Below are 22769 nucleotides of genomic sequence, written 5' to 3'. Positions count from 1 at the left end.
ACAAAAAAAAAGTCTTTCACATCATTCTGGAGATTAGGATGGGGTAAACCTGAAGATCAGTTAGGAGGTTGAAGCAGGGATCCCCATGAGGGATGGGGGTAAACTACAACAGTGGAAGAGGAGATGGAGATGGAGATAGACAATCTGAGGGAGAATTCAATGGTCTAATTGGTAAGAGTCTGGCAACAGTTCTGATGAGGAGGGCAAGGGAGAGAAATACAGCAAAGATTTCTCTTGAGTGACTAGAGAGTGATAACAGACACTGAAATAGGACCAACACAGGCACAGGAGCAGTGGGAGGCCTTGATGATGGGACTTAATAAAGGGTGTATGAAACCTACCAAGGAAGATGTCTGTGATCATTTAGTCATGTTCTATGGTTTTTCCAGTAGTCATGTATGAATGCGAGAGTTGGACTATAAAGAAAGTTGAGCCCCGAAGAACTGATCTTTTGAACTGTGGTGTTGGAGAAGACTCTTAAGAGTCCCCTGGACTGCAAAGGGACCCAACCAGTCCATCCTAAAGGAAATCAGTCCTGAATATTCATTGGAAGGACTGATGCTGAAGCTGAAACTCCAGTACTCTGGCCACCTGATGTGAAGAACTGACTCTTTGGAAAAGACTGATGCTGGGAAAGATCGAAGGCAGGAGGAAAAGGGGACAACAGAGGATGAGATGGTTGGATGGTATCACCAACTCAATGGACCTGAGTTTGAGTAAACTCCAGGAGTTGGTGATGGACAAGGAAGCCCATCGTGCTGCAGTCCATGGGATCGCAAAGAGTCGGACATGACTGAGTGACTGAACTGACGGATTTGGGAGTCATAAAACCTACAGGTGTAATAGGAACTCAAAATTGATACATTTCTCCCCCTTACCCACTGTTTTAGTTCTTTTTAAAATTGTACTTACTGGTTTTTTCAATCATCATCAAATCTCTCTCTCTCTCTCTTTTTTTTGGCCACCATGAGTGGCTTGCAGGATCTTAGTTCCTCGACCTGGGATTGAAACCCAGGTCCTGGCAGTGAAAGCACCAAGTCCTCACCACTGGACCATCAAGGAATTCCCAGCAAATCTTATTTTGAAGAGAAGTTGAGACAAAAATAGATAAGTGGCTGGAGTCTCTTAATTGAACATGATTGCCCCTCTTTACTTCCCCCTACCTCTCAAAACTTCACCAATTTAACACTAAAGAAATATTAAAAGAAACACAAAAGCTCAGAAAAGGAGGCAATAGCAGATGAAAGTCAAAAGATACTTGGAAAGCAGAAGGCAGGTGGTGAAGTGTTACCTGGATAGAAACTTTGTAAGAAATTACAGACTAAGTGCCAACCAGGAGAGATTACCAACATGAAGCAAATCAGTTCACCCAGTTTAACTTCAGAGAGGTTTAATGCCTGAGAAGCATGAGTTACCCCAGAAGGTCAGCTTGGAGGCACAGGGTTAATTAAACACAGGTGCTTGGCTGGAGTCCGTGTGCAGAGCCCTTTGCTGTGGCCCCAGAGCTCTGCTCTCAAAAGCCAAATAATTCTATGGACTTTCCTGGTGGTCCAGTGGTTAAGAATCCGCCTGCCAATGCAGGAGACTCCAGTCCGATCTCTGACCCGGGAAGATCCCACATACCTCAAAGCAACTAAGCCCATGCGCCGCAACTATTGAGCCCATGCTCTATGCAGAGCCTATGCACTGCGACTGCTGAAGCCTGAGGGCCCTAGAGCCTGTGCTCTGCAACAAGAGAAACCACCACAATGAGAAGCCCTCGAACCACAGGAGTAGCGCCCCCCACCCAACACGAGAGCAGCAATAAACACCCAGCACAGCCAGAAAAAAAAAGCCAAACAACTCTGTAAACTGTCTTGCTGCATATAGAGGAACTCTGGAGGCTTCCATACTCAGGGACCTCAAGCAGGGTTTGAAGGGCAGGGAGGAGGTACAGGGTGGAAAACTGAGGGATAGAGGGAAGATCTATCTACTTCATAGTGACAGCCCCAGCCCCTCCCCCACGCCTCCCTCGGATGCCAACTGCCAGGCATTTAGCACCCCTACCCTCTCATCCTACTGGGGCTTCCCTGGTAGCTCAGACGGTCAAGTGTCTGCCTACAATGCGGGAGACCTGGGTTCCATCCCTGGGTCAGGAAGATCCTCTGGAGAAGGAAATGGCAACCCATTCCAGTATTCTTGCCTGGAAAATCCCATGGACTGTAGCCTACAGTCCATGGAATCACAAAGAGTCAGACACGACTGAGCAACTTCACTTCACCCTCTCATCTTCCCTGTGAAAGTAGAAAACTCTTCTCCAGAGGCCCTGAGAACCCCAGGTGGGGATAGGAAAAAAAGAAAAAAACCTCCACTGACATTTAAGAGTTTCTCAATGACAAATCTAGTTGCTGCCTGATAAAGAAATTTTTGAGATTCTTCCATGGTGATCCAGTGACTGGGACTCTGAGCTCCCAATGCAGGGGGCCCAGATTTGATCCCTGGTCAGGGAACTATGGGGTCGAGTAGAGTTGGACATGACTGAGTGACTTCACTTTCACTTTCATGCATTGGAGAAGGAAATGGCAACCCACTCCAGTGTTCTTGCCTGGAGAATCCCAGGGACGGCGGAGCCTGGTGGGCTGCCGTCTGTGGGGTTGCACAGAGTCGGACACGACTGGAGCGACTTAGCAGCAGCAGCAGCAGCAGCAGCAGGGAACTAGATCCCATATGCCACAACTAAGAGTTCACCTGCTGCACTTAAAGATCCTATGTGCCACAACTAAGACCCTGTGCAGTCAAATAAATAAACAATTTTTTAAATCAACTTCCTAAAAAAAAAAAAGAATTTTTCAAAACTGAAGGAAACAACACCTATTGAAAAGAGCCCACCAAAGGCTCAGTATAACAAATGAAAAAGACCTGCACCAAGGCATATCGTCATACAATTTCAGAAATGGTTTTCAAAGCATCAGGAGTGAAAAAACAAGCCACAAACAAAGGCACAGGAATCAGAATGATGTCAGATTTCTCAACAGCAAACCTAGCAAACAGCAAACAGCTCAGTCTAAGGAGGCTTGTTGCTAACCTGGAATCATACAGCCAACCAATCTGACATGCGGTCAGAATACTTTCAGACTTTCAAGGACACAGAAAAAAAAATTCCTTACTTAGGAAGCTACTGGAGAATGTGCTTCAACAAAATGAGAGAGTAAACCAAAGAAGGTGAGGTGGACCCAGGAAATACGGTGATGGACAGAGAAGACTAGCAAAAGGAAATTCCAGGACAACATTTGTGTACCAGGCTCAGCAAACAGTCAGTCCAAACTGGAACAGAAAGACAAGAGGTTCATGAGACAGAGGTCTTCAGGGAGAAGATGGGACTGATCAGTTAGCGGTCGAACATTTGGGAAGATTGTTGCTATGTGTTTGAAATATTTGGAGGAAAACAGCTCTAGTACTTAGAAAAGTAAACAGTTGAAAAAAGAAACAATTACTAACTGCAGATGAAACCAACTTTAAGAGAAGGAAAACATAATAGTAGTTTACAGCTTGAGTGAACAGTGTTTATTTACATGATCAATAATGTAAACACTAAATATAGATTAACTATAAATTGTGGACAACTATATTGTGAGAATGAGGGGAGGACAATAGGGCTTCGAGTGGAGTAAGAGAGCTAATTCCTCAGAATTAAAAATAAATATTGCCTAAAATTGATGAATCAGGTAGTAGTAATTATTAGTTTGTGAGGGCTGCCCTGTTACAGAGTAACTCAGACCAGGTGGCTTAAACAATAGAAATTTATTCTCACGGTTCTGCACCTCAGATAAAGGTGTCCAAGATCAAGGTGTCACAGGATCGGCTTCTCCTGAAGCCTCTCTCCTCGGCTTGTAGATGGCCGCCTTCAGATGGTCTTCTCCCTTCACGTGTTGTTGTCCTGAGCTCCATTTATAAGGATACCAGTTATGTTGGATCAGAGCCCACCCCGATGACTTCATTAACTCAGTTATCTTGTAAAAGACCCTCTCTCTAAGAAATTCCCTGTGGCTAATTCCAGTGGTTAAGACTCCACGCTTCCACTGCAGGAGACATGAGTTCAATCCCTGGTCCGGGAACTAAGATCCTGCACGCCACACGGTGCCGCCAAAAAGAATAAATAAAAAATTAAAAAGCAAACAACAACAACAAAAATGCAACTCTGATTTGGAAATGAGTAAATAAATAAAAATAAAGACCCTGTCTCTAAATAGAGTCACATTCTGAGGTACTGGGAACTGGGGCTTCAACATATGAATCTGTTGAATTCAGCCTGTAGCAAGTAGTATAAACTCATTATTTGGACGTACAGAGGTAGCACCAGAAGAAATAACCAAAAGGGTTGAAAGTGGTTGCCTCTGGAGTGAGACTGGAGGATGGCAAAGGGGGAGGCAAGTGTTATTACCTTTTTACTTTTTACTAGATATCAGATGGGCAGCCAGGCCTTGAGCCCAGTCTGAGTCTAAACCTCGTGTTCTTCCCAACTACCATAAGGTTCAGAGCTCCTCCAGGCCACGGCAGTGCCTCATGCCTCTCCTCACTGCCCTCAGTATCTTGCACAGCACTTGACTACATGGGTCTGACTTACAACTGTATCACTGTAACCTTTAAAGCCACTGGTGACCTAAATGGAAAGGAAATCTTAAAAAAGGGTATATCTATATGGGTATAATTGATTCACTGTGCTGTACAGCAGAAATTAACACAGCATTGTAAAGCAACTATCCTCCAATAAAAAAAATTTTTTTAAATTTAAAAAGCTGCCATTTGTCAGGTTTCTTTACCGGTTTAAGAAAAAAGCAGAAGAAACTGGGCGCAGCGCGGTGAGCAGGGTGCCATGGAGCAGATGTAGCTGTGGAAGGTAAACCATTGGTGATATCCAAACAGAAGACTGCAGTGGTGTGTGGAGTCCCCACTCAAGTGGTTTGCACAGCCTTCAGCCGTCGCATCCTGGTGATGGTGACCCAGCTGGGGAAGATGGGTACCCTGGTCTCCCTGGAACCCAGCAGTGTGACCAGTGACATCGGCAAGCCTGTGCTGACCACTAAAGTCCTCCTCGGGAAGGATGACCCTCTCATCCATGTCTTCACAAAGAACCTCGTGGCATTTGTGTCTCAAAAAACTGGAAAACACAGCCATTCTCCTCGCCCTGGCCATGAAGGACAAGAGCATGGAGGTGGTGACGACCCTGAAGGAGGTGATCCAGACATGCCAAATGTGGTGACCCTGGAGTGGCCACCCCTGCTGTCCAGGAGGCCCATGCGGCAACTCAGACACCTTCTCAAGGATTTGAAGGCCCTTCTTTAGTTAGAAGGAGGAGCTCTCTCTGGCTTTGGCCCCTGAGGCTGGAAGAAACACAAACACCTCTGGCTGATCTTGGTTTGGAGGCTGACGTCCCCCCTGGAGGGAGGACGGGAAACATGTCCTGAGAAGGTTGTGAGTCCTCCTCCCCAGGTCCAGACAGCTGCACATGTGTGAGAATTGATGGAATGAGTCATGGCCCTCAATTGTTGGAGGGAACCTTTTTTTATTAAAAATAAATGCATATCCCCCCCAAAAAAGAAGGAGAAACTGATAGAGGAAGACAGATCCAAAGAAACCTAAAGGGACCATAATATGGAGCATCCAGCTGAAAGTCTCCCACCCTCGGTGTTCTAGAATCGCTGGGTGCATCTCTGATAGCACTCTGAGTTTTGATCCTAGAAAGGGTCCATCCACAGCAGGGGAGCGGCACAAATGTTTTCCTGCCGATGGTGGTGTTTCAGCCCCTCCATCCTGGGGTCTAGTACAGCCAATGCATCCCCATTTACTTGAGGCCAGTTTGGCTGTTAAAGGTGGCCGTAGCCTCTGTAAGTTATTCTCAGACTTGGGGCTGTAATGTCATTCACAGTGATGGATGCCTGATCCCATGAGAGGTTTTGGTCATTTCTGTGTTTCAGTTGATCCACAGTTATTCACCTGGATGTTAATGCTGACAGGCTATCTTGGTTGACTCCATCCCTGAGACTACGTGGACGCCCTTCCTGGGAGAACATACCCAGTGCCCTCTGGGGTGCAGTGGAGGTTGGTGTGTATGTATGTCTGTCTTAGCAGGCCTCAGATTATTGCTTCCTAATAAAATTCTGATAGCTGGGCCCCATCAATATCTCAAATACATGTGAGGAAACGTTAATTTAGAATCAATTTTAGGATGTTTCAGACTGTAAAGTCCTTTTAACTAGATCTCTGGCGAAGATGTAGGAGCACTTTATGGGACTGTAAATTTCATGTTGAACCGTCTTCGTGAAATACACATCTCCCCTACCCACAAGCTGTTCTCTCCATATCAATCATGGCCCTGCAAGTAATGTTTCACAAATATTCTGTAAATCACAGAAAACCCCATGATAATGTGAAATATGACTTTCACTTGTCTGTTAGACAAAAGAATCACACATGCCTCTTTCCCATCAGCACTAACATTTGTTATGGATAATAACACTTTCAATCACAACTATTTTTGGAAAACGGGTTTATTTTAAACCTTCCCTCCCCCACTGAAAACACTCTCCCAAGGACACAGACTCCTACAAACCACAGCCCATTAATCCAACTATGGAATGAGAACTTTTTCTTCCCACTAACTTAAAAAAAAAAAAAAAAAAGTTGTTTTTAAAAGAGTTAGCCTAAAAGCCAAGGTATAAGATTGAGTAGTGTTCTACCTTGGCTGATTGGCGTAAGAGGGGGCTGGGTCTCTAAAGGCCCAATCTCTGATGCTGTGTGAGGTGAGGGCTGAGAGAGGCCAGGTTTTTCTCCAGCTTCTTCGTATCCACTGGAGCCTGTGGTCTTTTTAGTCACTGGCACCAGCAGAGAAGCCAAAGACCTGCAAATGTATTTTCTTGACTCCATGACAACACAGCTGGATCCTCCCTGTTTGAGCAGCAGGTGGCCAGTCCTAGAGGTGTATTTTGAACATCACCACAGCCACATGGGTGACAGAGGCTCACCCTGCCTCCAGATGACTGCTGGGAAAGCCAAATCTCCAGCATAACTACAGGCCTTGCATGGTTCTGAATACTTTGGTAACCTGTCTGTTTCCCCTTCTCCGTAGCCAGCTTCAGGACTGACTGATCATGACTTCTATAAAGGAGCAGGCAGCAATCAGCCGGCTCTTGAGTTTTTTACAGGATTGGGACAATGCTGGCAAAGTCGCCAGGAGTAACATCCTCAACAATTTCATCGAAGCCAACCAAGGCAAGACTGCCCCTGAGCTGGAGCAGGAGTTTTCCCAGGGAGCCAGCTTGTTCCTGGTCCGCCTGACCACCTGGCTGAGACTCACGTATCCTTTGCTGAACAGGAAGACAATTAGGTGATATTCAAAAGAGAAAGGGAATGAAGACTGTCAAGGGAGCACTTTCCCTGACTACCTCTCAGATTTTAGAACAGGATGTAATAGTGATCAAAATACCATCCCCGAAGTCAAGAACTCTCTCAGCATCCTGTCTTTCCAGCCTGTAAATATATCCTCATTTTCTCTGCTAACCTCTCTTGCTCCCATCAGAGCTGAAGTGGGTGTTCTTTGTCTAGGACCAATCTTCTATCTGTACTATGCTTGAATCCCCTCCTGTCTCCCCAAGGATTTATTCATTCTCTCCTATAGACTTTGGAGAAGGCAATGGTGACCCACTCCAGTACTCTTGCCTGGAAAATCCCATGGATGGAGGAGCCTGGTAGGCTGCAGTCCATGGGGTCGCTAGGAGTCGGACACGACTGAGCGACTTCCCTTTCACTTTTCACTTTCATGCATTGGAGAAGGAAATGGCAACCCACTCCAGTATTCTTGCCTGAAGAATCCCAGGGGTGGCGGAGCCTGGTGGGCTGCCGTCTATGGGGTCGCACAGAGTCGGACACGACTGAAGCGACAGCACCAGCAGCAGCCTATAGACTTTACTTTTGCCTCATTATCAGGTTTTTAAAATATATATACACATATATATTTTTTAAATTTATTTGGCTGCGCCAGATCTTAGTTGCAGCATTTGGGATCTTTAGTTGTGGCATGTGGGATCTAGTTCCCTGACCAGGGATGGAACCTGGGCCCCCTGCATTGGGAGCATGGAGTCTTAGCCTCTGGACCACCAGGGAATTTCCTCCTTACCAGCTTTTTCATCAGCATTTATGTATTCCTAAATCTCTTCTAATTTAAAAATTGAAATTCAGTCCTTGCTGGAACCTATATTCCACCTTGCTTCTGCCCTTTGTGCTGAAGCTTGTGGAAAAGGCTGTTGACCTTCCCCACCTCCCTTTCTCCTCCACCCACTGCAGTCTGACTTCTGACCCCTCCGCTCCACTGATGCAGCTCTTGCCAAGGTTACCAATGCTTTTCTAATTGTGAAACCCAGTGACCACATCCTCAGTCCTTATACATGACCTGTCAGTGGCATTTGTCACACAAACCATTCCCACTTCTCAAAACACTGTTCCCTAAAACTAATGTAATGTTTATGTAAGTTGTACCTCAATTTGAAAAAAAAGGAAAGAAAAAGGAGCCCTGTAGACCACATCACCAAACACACACACGCACACACACACACACACACACTCTTCCTATGGTTTCTGTGATACCAATTCTCTTGGCTTTCTCCTTTCTCTCTGTCCAACCTGCTGCTCTTCAGCCACCCCTTAAACTTTGGTGTTCTATGGAACTCTAGGCACAGCCATTTTCTCTGCTCACTCCCAGATTCTCCCTAAGTGATCTAACCACTGTCGAGATGTCGCCATCACTCCAGTTTAAGGACTCTCAGTTGTGTCCCCCGCCCACATTTCTCTGGAATCTGAGTTCCATGTCTTTTAACCCAACTGCCACTCCACTTGTCTCCCACAGAAGGACTCTCACGTCTCTGGCTCGGGAAGCTAGGTGCCTGGGGTGTCATTACATGGGAAGAGAATACAAGGAGAGGCGTGAGTTTGGAGTGGATACATTTGAGTTGGGACATATGTTTGAGGTGCCTGTGCTCAGGAGCCCCAGCAGCAGACGGAGGCCGAAGACAGAGGTAGCCCCCATCACGGAGATAGTTTGAGTGGTGGGTGGTAGCACTCCATGAATTCATCTCAAACCTTTTCTTTTTCTTTTGCTTATTTTTGGCTGATCTGGGTCCTCGTTGCTGTGTACGGGCTTTCTTTAGTTGCAGTGAGCGGGGGCTACTCTTCGTTGCGGTGCACGGGCTTCTCATTGCCACAGCTTCTCTAGTTGTGGAGCACAGGCTCTAGGCACACGGGCTTCAGTAGTTGCAGCTCACAGGCTCTAGAGTGCAGCTCAGTAGTTGTGATGCAGGGACTTAGTTTCTCCGTGGCATGAATCTTCCCGGATCAAGGACTGAACCCATGTCCCCTGCTTTGGTTGGTGGATTCTTATCCAGTGTACCACCAGGGAAGTCCTCAGACCTTTTTCTTACGTATTTTTCTCTTTGCCTGAACCCTCTCCCTTAAACCTCCTCTTTATTTAACCAATTCCTCTCTATTATTCAGGTCTCAATCCAGGCATCACTTTCTCAGGAAGCCCTTTTCAGAGTCCCAGACTAGTTTATGTTCCCCTGTTAAATATACTCATAGTGCTTAATGTCTTATTATTACCTGAGATATTGATCTCTCTTCCCCCACTGGACTGTAAACTCTACAAGGGCAGGAGTTACATCTGTTCTACTCATGTCTGTATTTCTAATACCTGGCACATGCCTGGCACATAAAGGGTGCTTAACACATGTTTGCTGAACAAGGGAATGACTGAACCAGAGAACCTGCAACTAAGCAGAACTAAAGGCTTAGGTAACCACAGCTTTCTTTTTTTACAGTTAATCACTGATAAAATTATTAATCAGACTCAGGCCGAGGACACAATCCAAAGGGAGTCCTCTGAATACATCTTTGGGTTAACCCCAGCGTTCTTAGACATTAATGTGCATAAAAGAGGTTTAAGATGCAGATAACATGTTACCCCCTCCACACACACACAACTCCCAGGTTTGATTTAGTAGATTAAGGGTGAGTCCTTGGAATCTTTGTCAAAAAAATGCTGGGTGACTCTGATGCCAGTGATCCACAAGTGGTGTTTTGAAAAACATCAGCACTACCATCTGACTTTGTCCCCTCAACTCGTGACACTAACCTCACCAAGGCTGTCACTAACCTGACAACATTTTCCATTCAACCAAAGGGTGATGCGAGTGAGGCAGGGTCATACATGTTCAGGGTCAGATCCTAGCTTTATTTAAAACTGTGATATTGATTGATTGATAGATGTTGACCATTTTTAAAGTCTTTATTGAATTTGTTACAAGGTTGTTTCTGTTGTTAATGTTCTGGTTTTTTTGGCCATAAGGCATGTGGGATCCTAGCTCTCCAGCTGAGGACTGAACCCTTATCCCCTGCATTGGAAGGTGAAGTCTTAACCACTTGACTGCCAGGGAAGTCCCAAAACTTTGATATATTCTTCATCATGGATATTTGTATTATTTTTCTTTTTTTAAATAGTACAGGAAATATTATTTAGTCACTGAGTCTTTTGATAGCCCCTTAAATTTCATACTTGAGGAAATTCCCTGGCACTTAAGTTAAGATTCTGCACTTTCACTGCCCAGGGTGTGGGTTCAATCACTGCTCAAGGAACTAAGATCCTGTAAGCCATATGGAATGGGCAAAAAAAAAAAATCCTACCAGAAGAAAGTGAGTCACTTGCCTCACACCCAAGCCCCGGCCCTGCTTGACCACTGCCCCTTCTAAAGCTCTCCTCTCCTCTCCCTTCTCCTATCACTGTTTCTCAGTAACCATTACAGGGTCTTTTCCTCAGTTCAGTTCAGTTGCTCAGCCGTGTCCAACTCTTTGTGACCCCCATGGACTGCAGCACACCAGGCTTCCCTGTCCATCACCAACTCCCGGAGCTTGCTCAAACTCATGTCCATCGAGTTGGTGATGCCATCCAACCATCTCATCTTCTGTCATCCCCTTCTCCTCCTGCTTCAATCTTTTCCAGGATCAAGATCTTTTCCAATGAGTCAGTTGTTTGCATCAGATAACCAAAGTATTGGAGCTTCAGCTTCAGCATCAATCCTTCCAATGGATATTCAGGGCTGATTTCCTTTAGGATTGATGGGTTTGATCTCCTTGCAGTCCAAGGGACTCTCGAGAGTCTTCTCCAACACCACAGTTCAAAAGCATCAATTCTTCAGCACTCAGCTTTCTTATGGTCCAAATCTCACATCCATACATGACTACTGGAAAAACCATAGCTTTGACTAGATGGACCTTTGTCAGCAAAGTAATGTCTCCACTTTTTAATATGCTGTCTAGGTTGGTCATAGCTTTTCTTCCAAGAAGCAAGTGTCTTTTCATTTCAAGGCTGCAGTCACCATCTGCAGTTATTTTGGAGCCCCCCAAAATAAAGTCTCTCACTGTTTCCATTGTTTCCCCATGTATTTGCCATGAAGTGATGGGACCAGATGCCATGATCTTAGTTTTCTGAATGTTGAGTTTTAAGCCAACTTTTTCACTTTCCTCTTTCATTTTCACCAAGAGGCTCTTTAGTTCCTCTTCACTTTCTGCCATAAGGGTGGTGTCATCTGCCTATCTGAGGTTATTGATATTTCTCCCAGCAATCTTGATTCCAGCTTGTGCTTCATCCAGCCTGGCATTTCGCATGATGTAGTCTGCATATAAGTTAAATAAACAGGGTGACACTATACAGCCTTGATGTACACTTTTCCCAATTTGGAATCAGTCTGTTGTTCCATGTCTGCTTCTAACCATTGCTTCTTGATCTGCATACAGATTTCTCAGGAGGCAGGTCAGGTGGTCTGGTATTCCCATCTCTTTAAGAATTTTCCACAGTTTGTTATGATCCATACAGTCAAAGGCTTTGGCATTGTCAATAAAGCAGAAGTAGCTGTTTTCTTGGAACTTTCTTGCTTTTTCTGTGAGCCAGCAGATGTTGGCAATTTGATCTCTGGTTCCTCTGCCTTTTCTAAATCCAGCTTGAACATCTGGAAGTTCTACCACCCCTTAAATGTTAGTGTTTCCAAGAATTCTCTCTTCAGCTCTCTTCTTTTCTTCCTCAATCATTGCACTTGTTAACTGAGGCATTGTATCATTTTTCTCCACATCCTCAGTATCAATCAGAGCACCAGACATTTAGTGGACACTCAGTCAATGCTTATTGAATGAACAACGTGTTTGTTTGTTTGCTTTGTCGCGCTGTGCAGTTTGTGGTATCCCATTTCCCGACCAGAGACTGAACCCGGGCACAGCAGTGAAAGTGTGGAGTTCTAACTACTAGGCAACCAGGGAACTCCTGAACCACGCTTTTAATATACACTTGTATATCCAGTTTCTACACTTGAAATTATAATTTCCTAACTTTTTGTGACCTTGTCATACAACAGAGAAAACAGACTGGCTGGAGACACATAGCATAAATGCTGTATTTTGAATCAGTGACCCCCCCCACCTCACTACTCTCCAGCCCTCCAGCTATGGTGGATTTGAAGGAAAACAAATCAATATAGCATCATCATGTTTTATAAAATTGACTGCCACCTCATTCCACATTAGCTTCAAACCTCTTTTTTAAACTTGAACTTCCAGAACTGATCAGTAAAACTAAGGATGTATATATCATAATGACAAAAATGATTAGTTACCATATATTGAGTCTTTTTATGCTCTAAGCACTGAACTCTGTGTACCATATGAATATCTCAGTTGAGCCTCACACCAAGCCTAATAGGTGATTGGTATTGTCCCATTTTCTAGATTAGAAAGATGAGCCTTGAAAAGGTTGAATAATTTACTAGTAGGCACAGAGATGGGGAGGGCATGGCAACCCATTCGAGTATTCTTGCCTGGAGAATCCCCATGGACTGAGGAGCCTGGAGGGCTACAGTCCATGGGGTTGCAAAGACTTGGACACAACTGAGCGACTAAGCACAGCACAGCACAGGTACACAGATAAAGACTGGCCCCAAATCCAGACATCATCCACTCTCCCTCAGGGTCTCCCTGCCACGGTCCCACTTTCAACACCATCTAAGGAGACCATCCGGGCAGGATGGCCTGACAGTAAGAACTCGGACTCTGAGTTAGGCTACCTAGGTTCAAATACCAGTTCCATCAGTGAACCTGGGGACCTTGAACAGGTCATTATAATCTGTGTGGGGTTATCTCCTCATGAATAAAGTAGAAATACTGATAGCATCCACTGCAGGGTGCAGTGACAGTTAACTGAGACCAGGCAGGCAAAGCTGTTAGCACAGTGCCTGGCACACAATAGTAATGCTTAGCACTTGTTAGCTCCTGCTGATAGCTTGGCAGAGTGGCAAACTTCTGGAACTAATTGCTGGAAATAATGGACCAGAAATACATATAGTGAGTGGTTATGATAATAAGGCTAGCCTGGGACAGAGGGAAAAGAAGGTGTCAAAAGTTGGTCAGCCTCACTGGTGACTGAAGAAAAGAGGCACTGAGGAGGTATGGAGGCAGGAATGGGGGCGGGGGTTTCAGGGAAGCAGAGTGATGGGCTGGTAGCCTGGCCCCCAGCTACAATGGCAACAGGCAGGGGAGCCTGGCTCCAGAGCAAACACTGTTTTTGCAGTAAAGAGCTTTTCCTAATGAGCCAATCTGTCTCTACTTCTATTGGCACCCTGGGAACCAGGGTGCAGCAGAGATAATTTGCCTCATGCACCCTCCCTTACCAACAAAGCACCATTACCTCCAACCCATTACATTAGCCTTTATCAGTCTTGGAAGCTCTCAGTCATCCTCCATGAGCTGCAGTAATTTCAGCTAATTTCTTAAGTGTTCTAAGAGCCCGTGATGTGTTATGAGCCTAGTAATTGTTGACTGGTTCCTCTTCTGTTGTGGCTTGATTTCATACCTTGCATCCGAGCTGATGTGTGCTCTGGGTGCTTTATTACAATGAAGCTTTTTGCAAAAGCTCACATTAAAAAATAACATTAAGTACTGAGGTTGTTTTAAATCAGAGTTTAATTTTTCCACCATCTCCTATTGTTCTTATTAGGAAGACACACAATTCTTCATAAAGATAGTGACCTCCAGTATAAAGCTTTGAGCAAGATAAAATTGAAAAATTAATGATGAAGCTGATTATTTTTTAGAGAAGTCCAAGAATGAGGCACAAAGTAATGAACTGTGCTGAGACCCAAGGGTACAATGGTCATGGCATAGGGAGGGTTGTGAAATTGACCCCCAGCTTTTTTCATGCACCTTCTATTCATCAGAGCCTCTTACTCTCTAGAGAGCCCATCAGAGCCAGGGTGGTTGAACTGCCCCAGAAGAGCTTCCTGGAGAACCATGAACACGCCTGCCAGCACCCCTCATCCACCTGTCCCTGAAACCTAGTAGTCCCTCTCAGATAAAGGGCACAGTTCAGCTGTTAGTCATCCGGGCCATAGGTGGTATCAGGGATCAGACACGGGATGGAAAACCACCCTGAAATTTACTCTTTAACTTGTCGTACAGCTACATGACTGGTTCGCCTTTAGATAAGCTGCTCAGGTCCATTGGCGTCTTCTTATCAGCTGTAAGCAGGTGAGTTCTGTTCTAGAGAGATTCTGGAGTCTCAGTTGCCTACTGGGCTCATGGTGTCCTTGGGATTCCTACCCCATGGGATCTTGACTTCCTAGTTATCAGTGGGTACCTAGTAGCCCTCAAGATGGACCCAGAGGTGGTGGCACCTGTAGTCCTGGTCTAGTTGCTCCTCCTTCTCATGCGCTCCATTGATACTTTGCTAGTCAGCATCCTCTTGGTTGTGAATTACAGGAAACTAACTCATACTGAACCTGGGCTTCCCTGATGGCTCAGATGGTAAAGAATCTGCCTGCAATGAGGGAGACCTGGGTTCAATCCCTGGGTTGGAAAGATTCGCTGGAGGAGGGAAAGGCTACCAGTATTCTGGCCTAGAGAATTCCATGAACTGAATAGTCCATGGAGTCTCAAAGAGTTGGACATGACTGAGTGACTTTCACTTTCACTTTCAACTCATACTGGACAAGGAAAATGTAAACATTATTAGCCCACTTAACTGAAATGTCAGGAAGATGGAAATCCATATTTCCAGGTTCACTAGATCCAAGGGCTCAAAAAATGTGAGTAGTTGGTCATTCCTGCTTTTTCTTCATTTCTCAGCTCTGTTCTCCTCTATATTCATAGACCTCCATGTGCCGTGGTCTTCAGACACTCCAGACTTGCATCCTTCTAGCTCAGTCACATCAAAAATAGAGCATGTAGGACTTCCCTGGAAGTCCAGTGGTTAGGACTCCATACTTCCAATGCAAGAGGGCACAGATTTGATCCCTGGTCAGGGAACTAGGATCCCACATGCTATGAAGTGCAATCCCCCCAAAAAAATGTTTTAAGAGAACATGTGAAAAAAAAAGAGAGAGCATGTATTTCCCAAGGGTTCTCAAGAAAATCATGAGCCTCATTGGACCAACTTAGGTCATATGCCTGGCCCCAAATCAATTACTACAGTCAGAGGATGACATACTCTTTGTCATCTGCTCACCCTCCCAAAACCACATGGCTCATGAGTGATGAAGGGGTGATTCCCCAAGGGACAGTTGAGGTGTTCTTTCAAGAAGAGACACAGATGCTGGAAAGTCAAGCACAGGAAATGGCCACTGTATTTGACTTTCACATTTCCTTCCGGGGGGAAGAATTTCCTAACTGTTGTATCAGTTTACCCATGAACATTTCCTGGATAGGAGGACTATATGAAGAAAGGTCCTTGAGATCTCTTAGAAAGGTTCAGTTTAGTTCAGTTCAGTCGTGTCTGATTCTTTGCGACCCTGTGGACTGCAGCACACCAGGCTTCCCTGTCCATCACCAACTCCCAGAGCTTGCTCAAACTCATGTCCATCGAGTCGGTGATGCCATTCAACCATCTCATTCTCTGTCATCCCCTTCTCTTCCTGCCTTCAATCTTTCCCAGCATCAGGGTCTTTTCCAAAGAGTCAGTTCTTCAGAGCAGGTGGCCAAAGTATTGGAGCTTCAGCTTCAGCATCAATCCTTCCAATAAATATTCAGCACTGATTTCCTTTAGGATGGACTGGTTGGATCTCCTTGCAGTCCAAGGGACTCTCAAGAGTCTTCTCCAACACCACAGTTCAAAAGCATCATAACCTTAGAAGGGTTAGTGCCAAGGAACTCGACAAGTGTCTTATTTCTGCTTTTCTATTTCTCTGGACAGTAATCGATACCTCATAGAGTTTCTTGAGGTTGGAGGGGTCCTAACCCTCTTGGAGATCCTTGCACTGAATAAGATCAGGGAGGAGGACAAGAAGGAATCCATCAAGCTACTTCAGGTGATTGCAAACTCCGGCAGGAAGTACAAGGAGCTCATCTGTGAAAGCTACGGTGGGTATTGTGTAGGACAAGGGTGTCACTCCCCCCCCATCTCCCTGGGGACCCCCAGAACTGCTAGAGGAAAATACCCCAGGGACCTGGCTGCACAGGAAGCATTCTGTAGAGTGAACTCACTTAGCTCCCATCCATATTCACCTCCAGAAGACCAAGATTTATGATTTTCCTGATTCATCATTTGCTCAAATCTTTTCGTGGCGGTTTTGGAAATACTTCATTTCAAATATAGTTTCTTTCATGCATCCATTCAGCAATGAGTTGTCGAGTCATTTGTAAATAACTCTAGAAATAAATTTGAACTAAAATTGTCAAATATGGTGCTAGGTATACACTAAGGTGGGCTTCCCTGATGGCTCAGTGATAAGGAACCCACCTGCAATACAGGAAACACAGGTTTGATCCCTGGGTTGGGAAGATCCTTTGGAGAAGGGCATGGCCATCCACTCATTATTCTTGCCTGGAGAATCCCATGGACAGAGGAGCCTGGTGGGCTATACTCCATAGGGTTGCGAAAAGTCGGACACAACTGAAGCGACTGAGCATGCATGCATAACTAAGGTGCTGGGAATACAAAGCTAAATAAAATACAGTCCTTATCCTCAAAGAGCTTCCAGTGAAGTTAGGAAAGGAAGTCACCCAGTCTTTACAGGATGTTCCGCCAAGCACTCTGCTTGAGACATGCACTGGAAAGGCCATCACCACGCACCCCTCTTTAAAGTGCATCCCTCACTGCCCTTCCCTCATGTCTTTCTGAGCCTTGGTGTATTTATTCATAAAATGGGACTAATACCTCTCTCTCAGTGTAGTTTCCAGGACTAAATATAGTAGTATTTGTTAAAACATTTAGTGCTGACTGCTACCTATGTGTTAATTATCATACAACCATCAAACAGGCAAGTTTTACTTGTGCATTTTGCAGAGCCATTTTAAATTTGAAAACAGATTTTGACAAGCTAACATGCCTAGGTTGAAACAAAATCCTCCGGACACATAACCGTGAGATGAAAAAAACAGTGATGCAACATGAGAACAGAGCCTCGATTTTGCTTTGAACAGGGCTGGTTAAATATGTGTTAATCCTATTATCTCATATGATATAACCTCAAGTGAGGAAAATTTTCATAAACCCCTTCCCATCTAGCATCTCCCCTCTCCTTTACTCAGGTGTACGATCCATAGCAGAATTTTTGGCCAAGTCCAAGTCAGAAGAGACTCAGGAAGAAGTTCAGGTCCTGTTGGATTCTTTGCTCCACGGTAATCCCAAGTACCAGAATCAAGTGTACAAAGGTCTGATAGCCCTGCTGCCCTGTGCGTCCCCGAAAGCTCAGCAGCTGGCGCTGCAGACACTCAGGACTGCCCAGGTAAGCCCAAGCCGCACGCTCCAGTGATTCTGATTCCAACTCAGTAATCTGACAATTACCTTCCACAGGTGCGCTCCACACAGGCATGAGACACAGAGCTCGACCTCCCACTGCCTGTCTGCTGTTCAATCAGCGTTACTTCCAGAAGGCCAGAGCAGGGCAGAGAGTTCGTGTCTCCCAGCAGACTGATTTGTCCTGTTTACTTGAGGATCAGAAAGATGTTGGCAGACTTAAAAGTGGTTGAGACAAGCAACAAGGATGATGAAAGGACCATAGAAAAGATTAAAGGAGTCAATTTGATAGGGAAAGAAGCAGGGTGGCGTTGTAGGCTGCATGTAAGTGAAGAAAGGAGCCGGATCGCCAGTGCATGGGAAAGCTCCATTTCTTTCATCGGCTCCTGCCTTCCTCTGGGTGCCCTGGCATACAGCAAAGTCAGCTTTGGGGCATGGTGATGACCACACGAAGAAACCATGCCTAGTGAGGCGGGGACACCATGCCTGCAAGAGAGGTTTTGAGATGAACCATCTAAAGCTCTCAGTACAGCTCCAGGAGGGGCTGCAGGCAGAGAGACAACTAAAAGATCAAAGAGGGACTTCTCTGGTGGTCCAGTGATTGGGACTTCACCTTCTAATGCAAGGAGTGGGGGTTTGATCCCTAGTCGGTGATCTAAGATCCCACATGCCTAATGGCCAAAAAGCAAAACATAAAACAGAAACAATATTGTAGCAAATTCAATAAAGACTTTAGGGAGTTCCCTGGTAGTTCAGTGGTTAAGAATCCGCCTGCCAATGCAGGGGCCACAGGTTCAATCCCTCAGCCGTGAGGAATCCACATGCCTCGAGGTGAGTAAGCTCTTGCGCTACAACTACTGAGTCAGCACTCTAGGGCCCGAGAGCCACAACTACTGAAGCCTCTGCCCCCTAAAGCCCAAGATCTGCAACAAGACAAGCCACTGTAATGAGAAGCCCAAGTACTGCAACGAAGAGCAACCCCGAACTCACCACAACTAAAGAAAGCCCTGCATCCATGAAGACCCATGGCTCTCAAATGGTCCACATTAAAACAAAAAAATCTTAAAAAAAAAAAGAAAAGCAGTCAAGACACCAATTTTGGACTTCACGGGTGAGTTGTATGCCACCAAAAGAACAGAAAACATGGATTTGATTTCGATGGAGTTAGGTTTTGACCCAATAAACTTGATGAGTCTCAATGGCTCCCAAGTCCCCATGTGAGCAGCAGACCAAGCTGGTTGCAAAAGATATAGATGGGTCACTTGTGCAAACAATACTAAATCCTGTGCCCTGCTCCCAGAGAATCTGACAGCTTTCAGGGGGCCTTTAAGTTTCCCCAGACAGTGATGATTCCTAGCTTCATTGAGGAATCACTGCTGGGGACATCTAGTAGAGATGCCCACAGGACAGCAGGAAATTAAAGTCTGAGGCTCCAGAGAGATCTGAGGTGAAGATGGCCTTTTGTTGGAGTTTCTGAGTGGAGAAGTGGTATCTGAAAGAGTAGAAGTAAATAAGATCACCCAGGTAGAGTGTACCAAGTAAGAAGAAAAGGAACACCACCAACGTTTAAGAGATGAGCTCAGGAAGAAGATCAGTAAAATATCTGATTAGCATTATTATTTCCAGTTCCCATGTTTTAAGTGCCTCCTTCACTGTGCTCGAGGCTTTACTTACACTGTCTCTTTCAGTCTTCACAAGGGCTGATGGAGACAAGGACTGTCATCCCCTTGATGGGTGATGGAACCAAGCCTTAGGAGGATGTTCAGTGACTTATTCAAGGCCGAACACTGAGTGGAAGATATTTACTAAGTGACTATTAAATCCAGCTCTACCTCAAGACCTTATTCTGTCCATATACCATGCTGCCTCTTTGAAAAAGAACCAGAAGCCATACAAGGAGAACAGAAAAACACAGATCTGTGAAAATGAATGGAAAGGAGTTTCAAGAAGCAGGACATGATCAGCTGGCTCAAATATAGTAGAGAGATTGTGTGGGTACAACAGAAAGCTGGGCCCAGCAGGAAAAGTTTTGCTGAATTGGGGGACTATCCAATGGCAGGAAAACAAAAATTATAGCCGTCTGTCAAAGGATGCATGGAGGACGGAGACGTGGCTTCCCCTAGGAAACTTAGGTGTAAAGAGGGAACAAGCAGTAATGAGAAGAGACAGAGTTGAAGGAAAGTTGCATTGAAGCTGGCTGAGCATGAGGATGTTTAATGCTGAAGGACAGGAACCCAATGCACAGGCAGGGGTGGAAGATGCAGACAGGGCAGGGGGCTGCCTGACTGGGTGAGGTCTTGCTGAAGAAGAGACTTAGGATCTTAGATGAGTTCCCTTCTCTTGGGCCTGCACCCATCCTCCGCCTGAGCAGAGATAGCCAACTGGTGTCTGCACTTCTAGCAATGGCCGGCTAGCCTTCCACCGAGTGCCTCCTGAGCCAGGCGGTCCAGTGGCAACCTTGGCAGATTCTCGGGAGATTTCTGGCTGCTCATCTCCACCCCCTTCTCCAGAAGAAACTAACCTCTTCAGTGTCGGGGCCAAGGCCCCATGACTCACTGCTGCTCCTCCCCCACCCCCGCAACTCCCCATTCAGCCAGGCTGCCTGGCTGTTTGGAAGTCAGCTTTTCACTTCTCCCAAGTGGACTAGATGGAAAGAGTAACCACCTTGTCCCCCTGTCTGTCTTGCCAGTCGATCGTCGGGACCACACACCCCAGCATCGTGGACTGTGTACTGAAGCTGCTATGTACGATGCACTTGGAAGTCCAGTATGAAGGTAAGGGAGATGGCCGGATCTGCTCCAGATGGCCGAAGGTGGCCATGAGAACTGGGCAGACTGGCTCTGAGACGTTTTCTCCTATTCACAAAGAGCCTTATTGAGTGTCTGAGACAGCCTCAGCAGACGGAAGGTGCTGACTTGGTACTGATGGTCAAGTTATGCAGAAAATGACAGTCACGTTCTGCACTAGGAATCAGCCGCATGCTCTCGCAGTTGTTAAAATCTTCCTGGGTCCAGGGCTGGCTCTGGTTCCCGGACTTATGTGGCACATCCCCTCCATTAGAAATCACCCTGAGGACTGTTCTTCTAAGAAACTAGATTGAATAATGGTAGTATTAATAGGTTTTTATTTATTGGGGTCGCCTGTGCACCAGCCACTTTCCATGCATCATTCCATTTAATTCTCAAAATAACCACAAGAGTATAGATTCTGGCACATGTTAGATATTCTAATGTTCAAATGAATGAATGGTGAGGGTTGGCATTTTTATGTTTTTCAAGCTAAAGCACTGAAGCACAGAGAGATGAAGGATGCTGTTACACACGTTTATACAGCTAACCAGATTCAAACCAGAGCTGTCTGACTCCAAAGCCTGTGCTTTTAAAATGTAGCACATGGCAGGTGTTTATAGGATATTATTTTTCTTCCCTGCTCCTACCATGGTTCAGAAAAGGGAGATTCTGTTTTCAACAGGAGAGATCAAAGAGGGATTCTCTGAGAAGGTGGTATTTAAGCTGAGCCTTTGAGATGGGAAGGATTAGGGAAGGTAGAAAGAGGAGGAGAGCATTCTGGAAAGGAGCCTGGTGTAAAGGCCTAGACACAGGGAAGTACAAGATGTGTCTAGGGAATGGCAGGGAGGTCGTTTGGTGGAGGTTTGGTAGAGGTCTCACTCCAGGAAGACCTAGGAAGGTAGGCCAGGACCAGATCGTGGAGTTTCTAGAATCCCAGATGGAATCGTGAGCCAGCACTGCAGGGAGACTAGAGGCTGGAGGCCAGCTGGAAGGCCTTTGTTCAGACAGCAACATGGACTGTGCTGATCTAGCTGGGGAGAGAGGCTCCAGCAAGAGAGAGGAGGGACATGCCTGGGGACCACCTAGGTGTGGAGAATAAAATGGCACATGAAGAGGGAATGGGCCCGGCCAAGGAGGCCAGGGTAGGGAGGCCCGCCAGACAGGAAGGGCCACCTGTGTCCAGGAGGACAGGCTGAACCCCCAGGTCCAGGAAGCCTGGGGGGTGGGGCAGAAGGAGTAGACAGGCACTGGGGTTAAGGTATGCACGTGAGATCCTGGGGTTCACTCCCAGCCTAGATTATTTTTTCAGAAGCAGTGTTGAAATTGAATGTCTGTCTTATCTTGCCTTCAGCAGCACTGTCGACTTTGTATTTGTTTGACCCCTGCAGGGGTACATGGACGCCTATGTTGATCAGCAGTGCCATGTTGGAATTGATTCCAGCTGGAGCAGAGTCTCCTAGCTGGGGAGGAGTCACCGGTGAGGGAGTGGAGTGGTGGAGGCACCTAGGTCAAGGCCAGGTCAAGTAGAGAGTTGTAGTTGGTATTGGAGCAAGGGGGTGAGCTGGCGGTAGAATCATGTCAGGAAACTTAATCATACAACCCAGAGAAGACTAGACTGCGTGGCTCTGTGACCTCCCTCCCCTCGCCCCACCTCCACGTGGCAAAGTGACCACTCCCACTTATCCATCACTTCCCAGCTTAAGCTTTCTTCTCTGAGGCCTTACCAGACCTGTCTTCAACCCTATCCAAATGTCAGCCTGCTTCCTTTTTCCCAACTTGCACTCCCCTCTCCCCTCCAGCACCTCCCTCCCCTGGAGTAGTTATCTCCAGAATATACCGCCCTTTATATAGACTGTGAACAGTTTTCTTGTAGCTCAGGTTGCTTGCCCCTAACACCCTCAGCACAGTCCCCAGCATAGGTTAGGTCCTGGGTACATGTCTGTTGAGTGGATGAGAGAGGGAGTCCCCCCATGCACACTGTGTTAGTGAGCAGTTTCAGGCCTAGGATGGGGTCTGATTCATCTCTTTCTCCAGCTCAGGGCCTGGCAAAAAAAAGGCTGGTACGCATTATAAGTTTGTTGAATAAATTTATGGAAAAAATGGCTTAGCTTCAGTTTTTCCACTAAAGCCCTCCAGAGCTGAACTGGCCCAGCTTCTTCCCATATCGGACCCCATCTTGAGTC

The 22769-nt window shown here is 46.0% G+C and overlaps 1 protein-coding gene and 1 pseudogene across 41 annotated transcripts in view; both read left to right on the top strand.

The window, feature by feature from the left end:
- Nucleotides 1-22769, top strand: part of ARMH1 (armadillo like helical domain containing 1) — a 58491-nt gene that overhangs the window by 9255 nt on the left and 26467 nt on the right. For 14 of the 40 annotated variants that reach the window (XM_081488767.1, XM_081488773.1, XM_081488762.1 and 11 more), the window contains 6 exons: nucleotides 5994-6078; nucleotides 7106-7333; nucleotides 14524-14592; nucleotides 16253-16419; nucleotides 17590-17786; nucleotides 20487-20571. In XM_081488767.1, coding sequence (XP_081344893.1) covers nucleotides 7128-7333; nucleotides 14524-14592; nucleotides 16253-16419; nucleotides 17590-17786; nucleotides 20487-20571 — 724 coding nt within the window. In that variant the 5' untranslated portion in view covers nucleotides 5994-6078; nucleotides 7106-7127. Of the gene's footprint in view, nucleotides 1-5954; nucleotides 6083-7105; nucleotides 7334-14523; nucleotides 14593-16252; nucleotides 16420-17589; nucleotides 17787-20486; nucleotides 20572-22769 lie in introns of all 40 variants that reach the window. The other 26 variants (XM_081488756.1, XM_081488749.1, XM_081488760.1 and 23 more) reach the window with 5 other exon arrangements.
- On the top strand, nucleotides 4589-5576 carry LOC145505299 (proteasome assembly chaperone 3 pseudogene; annotated as a pseudogene). The gene is made up of 2 exons (XR_014052926.1): nucleotides 4589-4634; nucleotides 4847-5576. The product of XR_014052926.1 is annotated as a proteasome assembly chaperone 3 pseudogene (transcript).

Source organism: Giraffa tippelskirchi, chromosome 5 (assembly GCF_054371585.1).
Source record: "Giraffa tippelskirchi isolate mGirTip1 chromosome 5, T2T-mGirTip1v1.2.pri, whole genome shotgun sequence".
Taxonomy (NCBI): domain Eukaryota; kingdom Metazoa; phylum Chordata; class Mammalia; order Artiodactyla; family Giraffidae; genus Giraffa; species Giraffa tippelskirchi.
The sequence above is the reverse complement of the archived record's forward strand: the minus strand, read 5'-3'. Positions and strand labels throughout refer to the sequence as shown.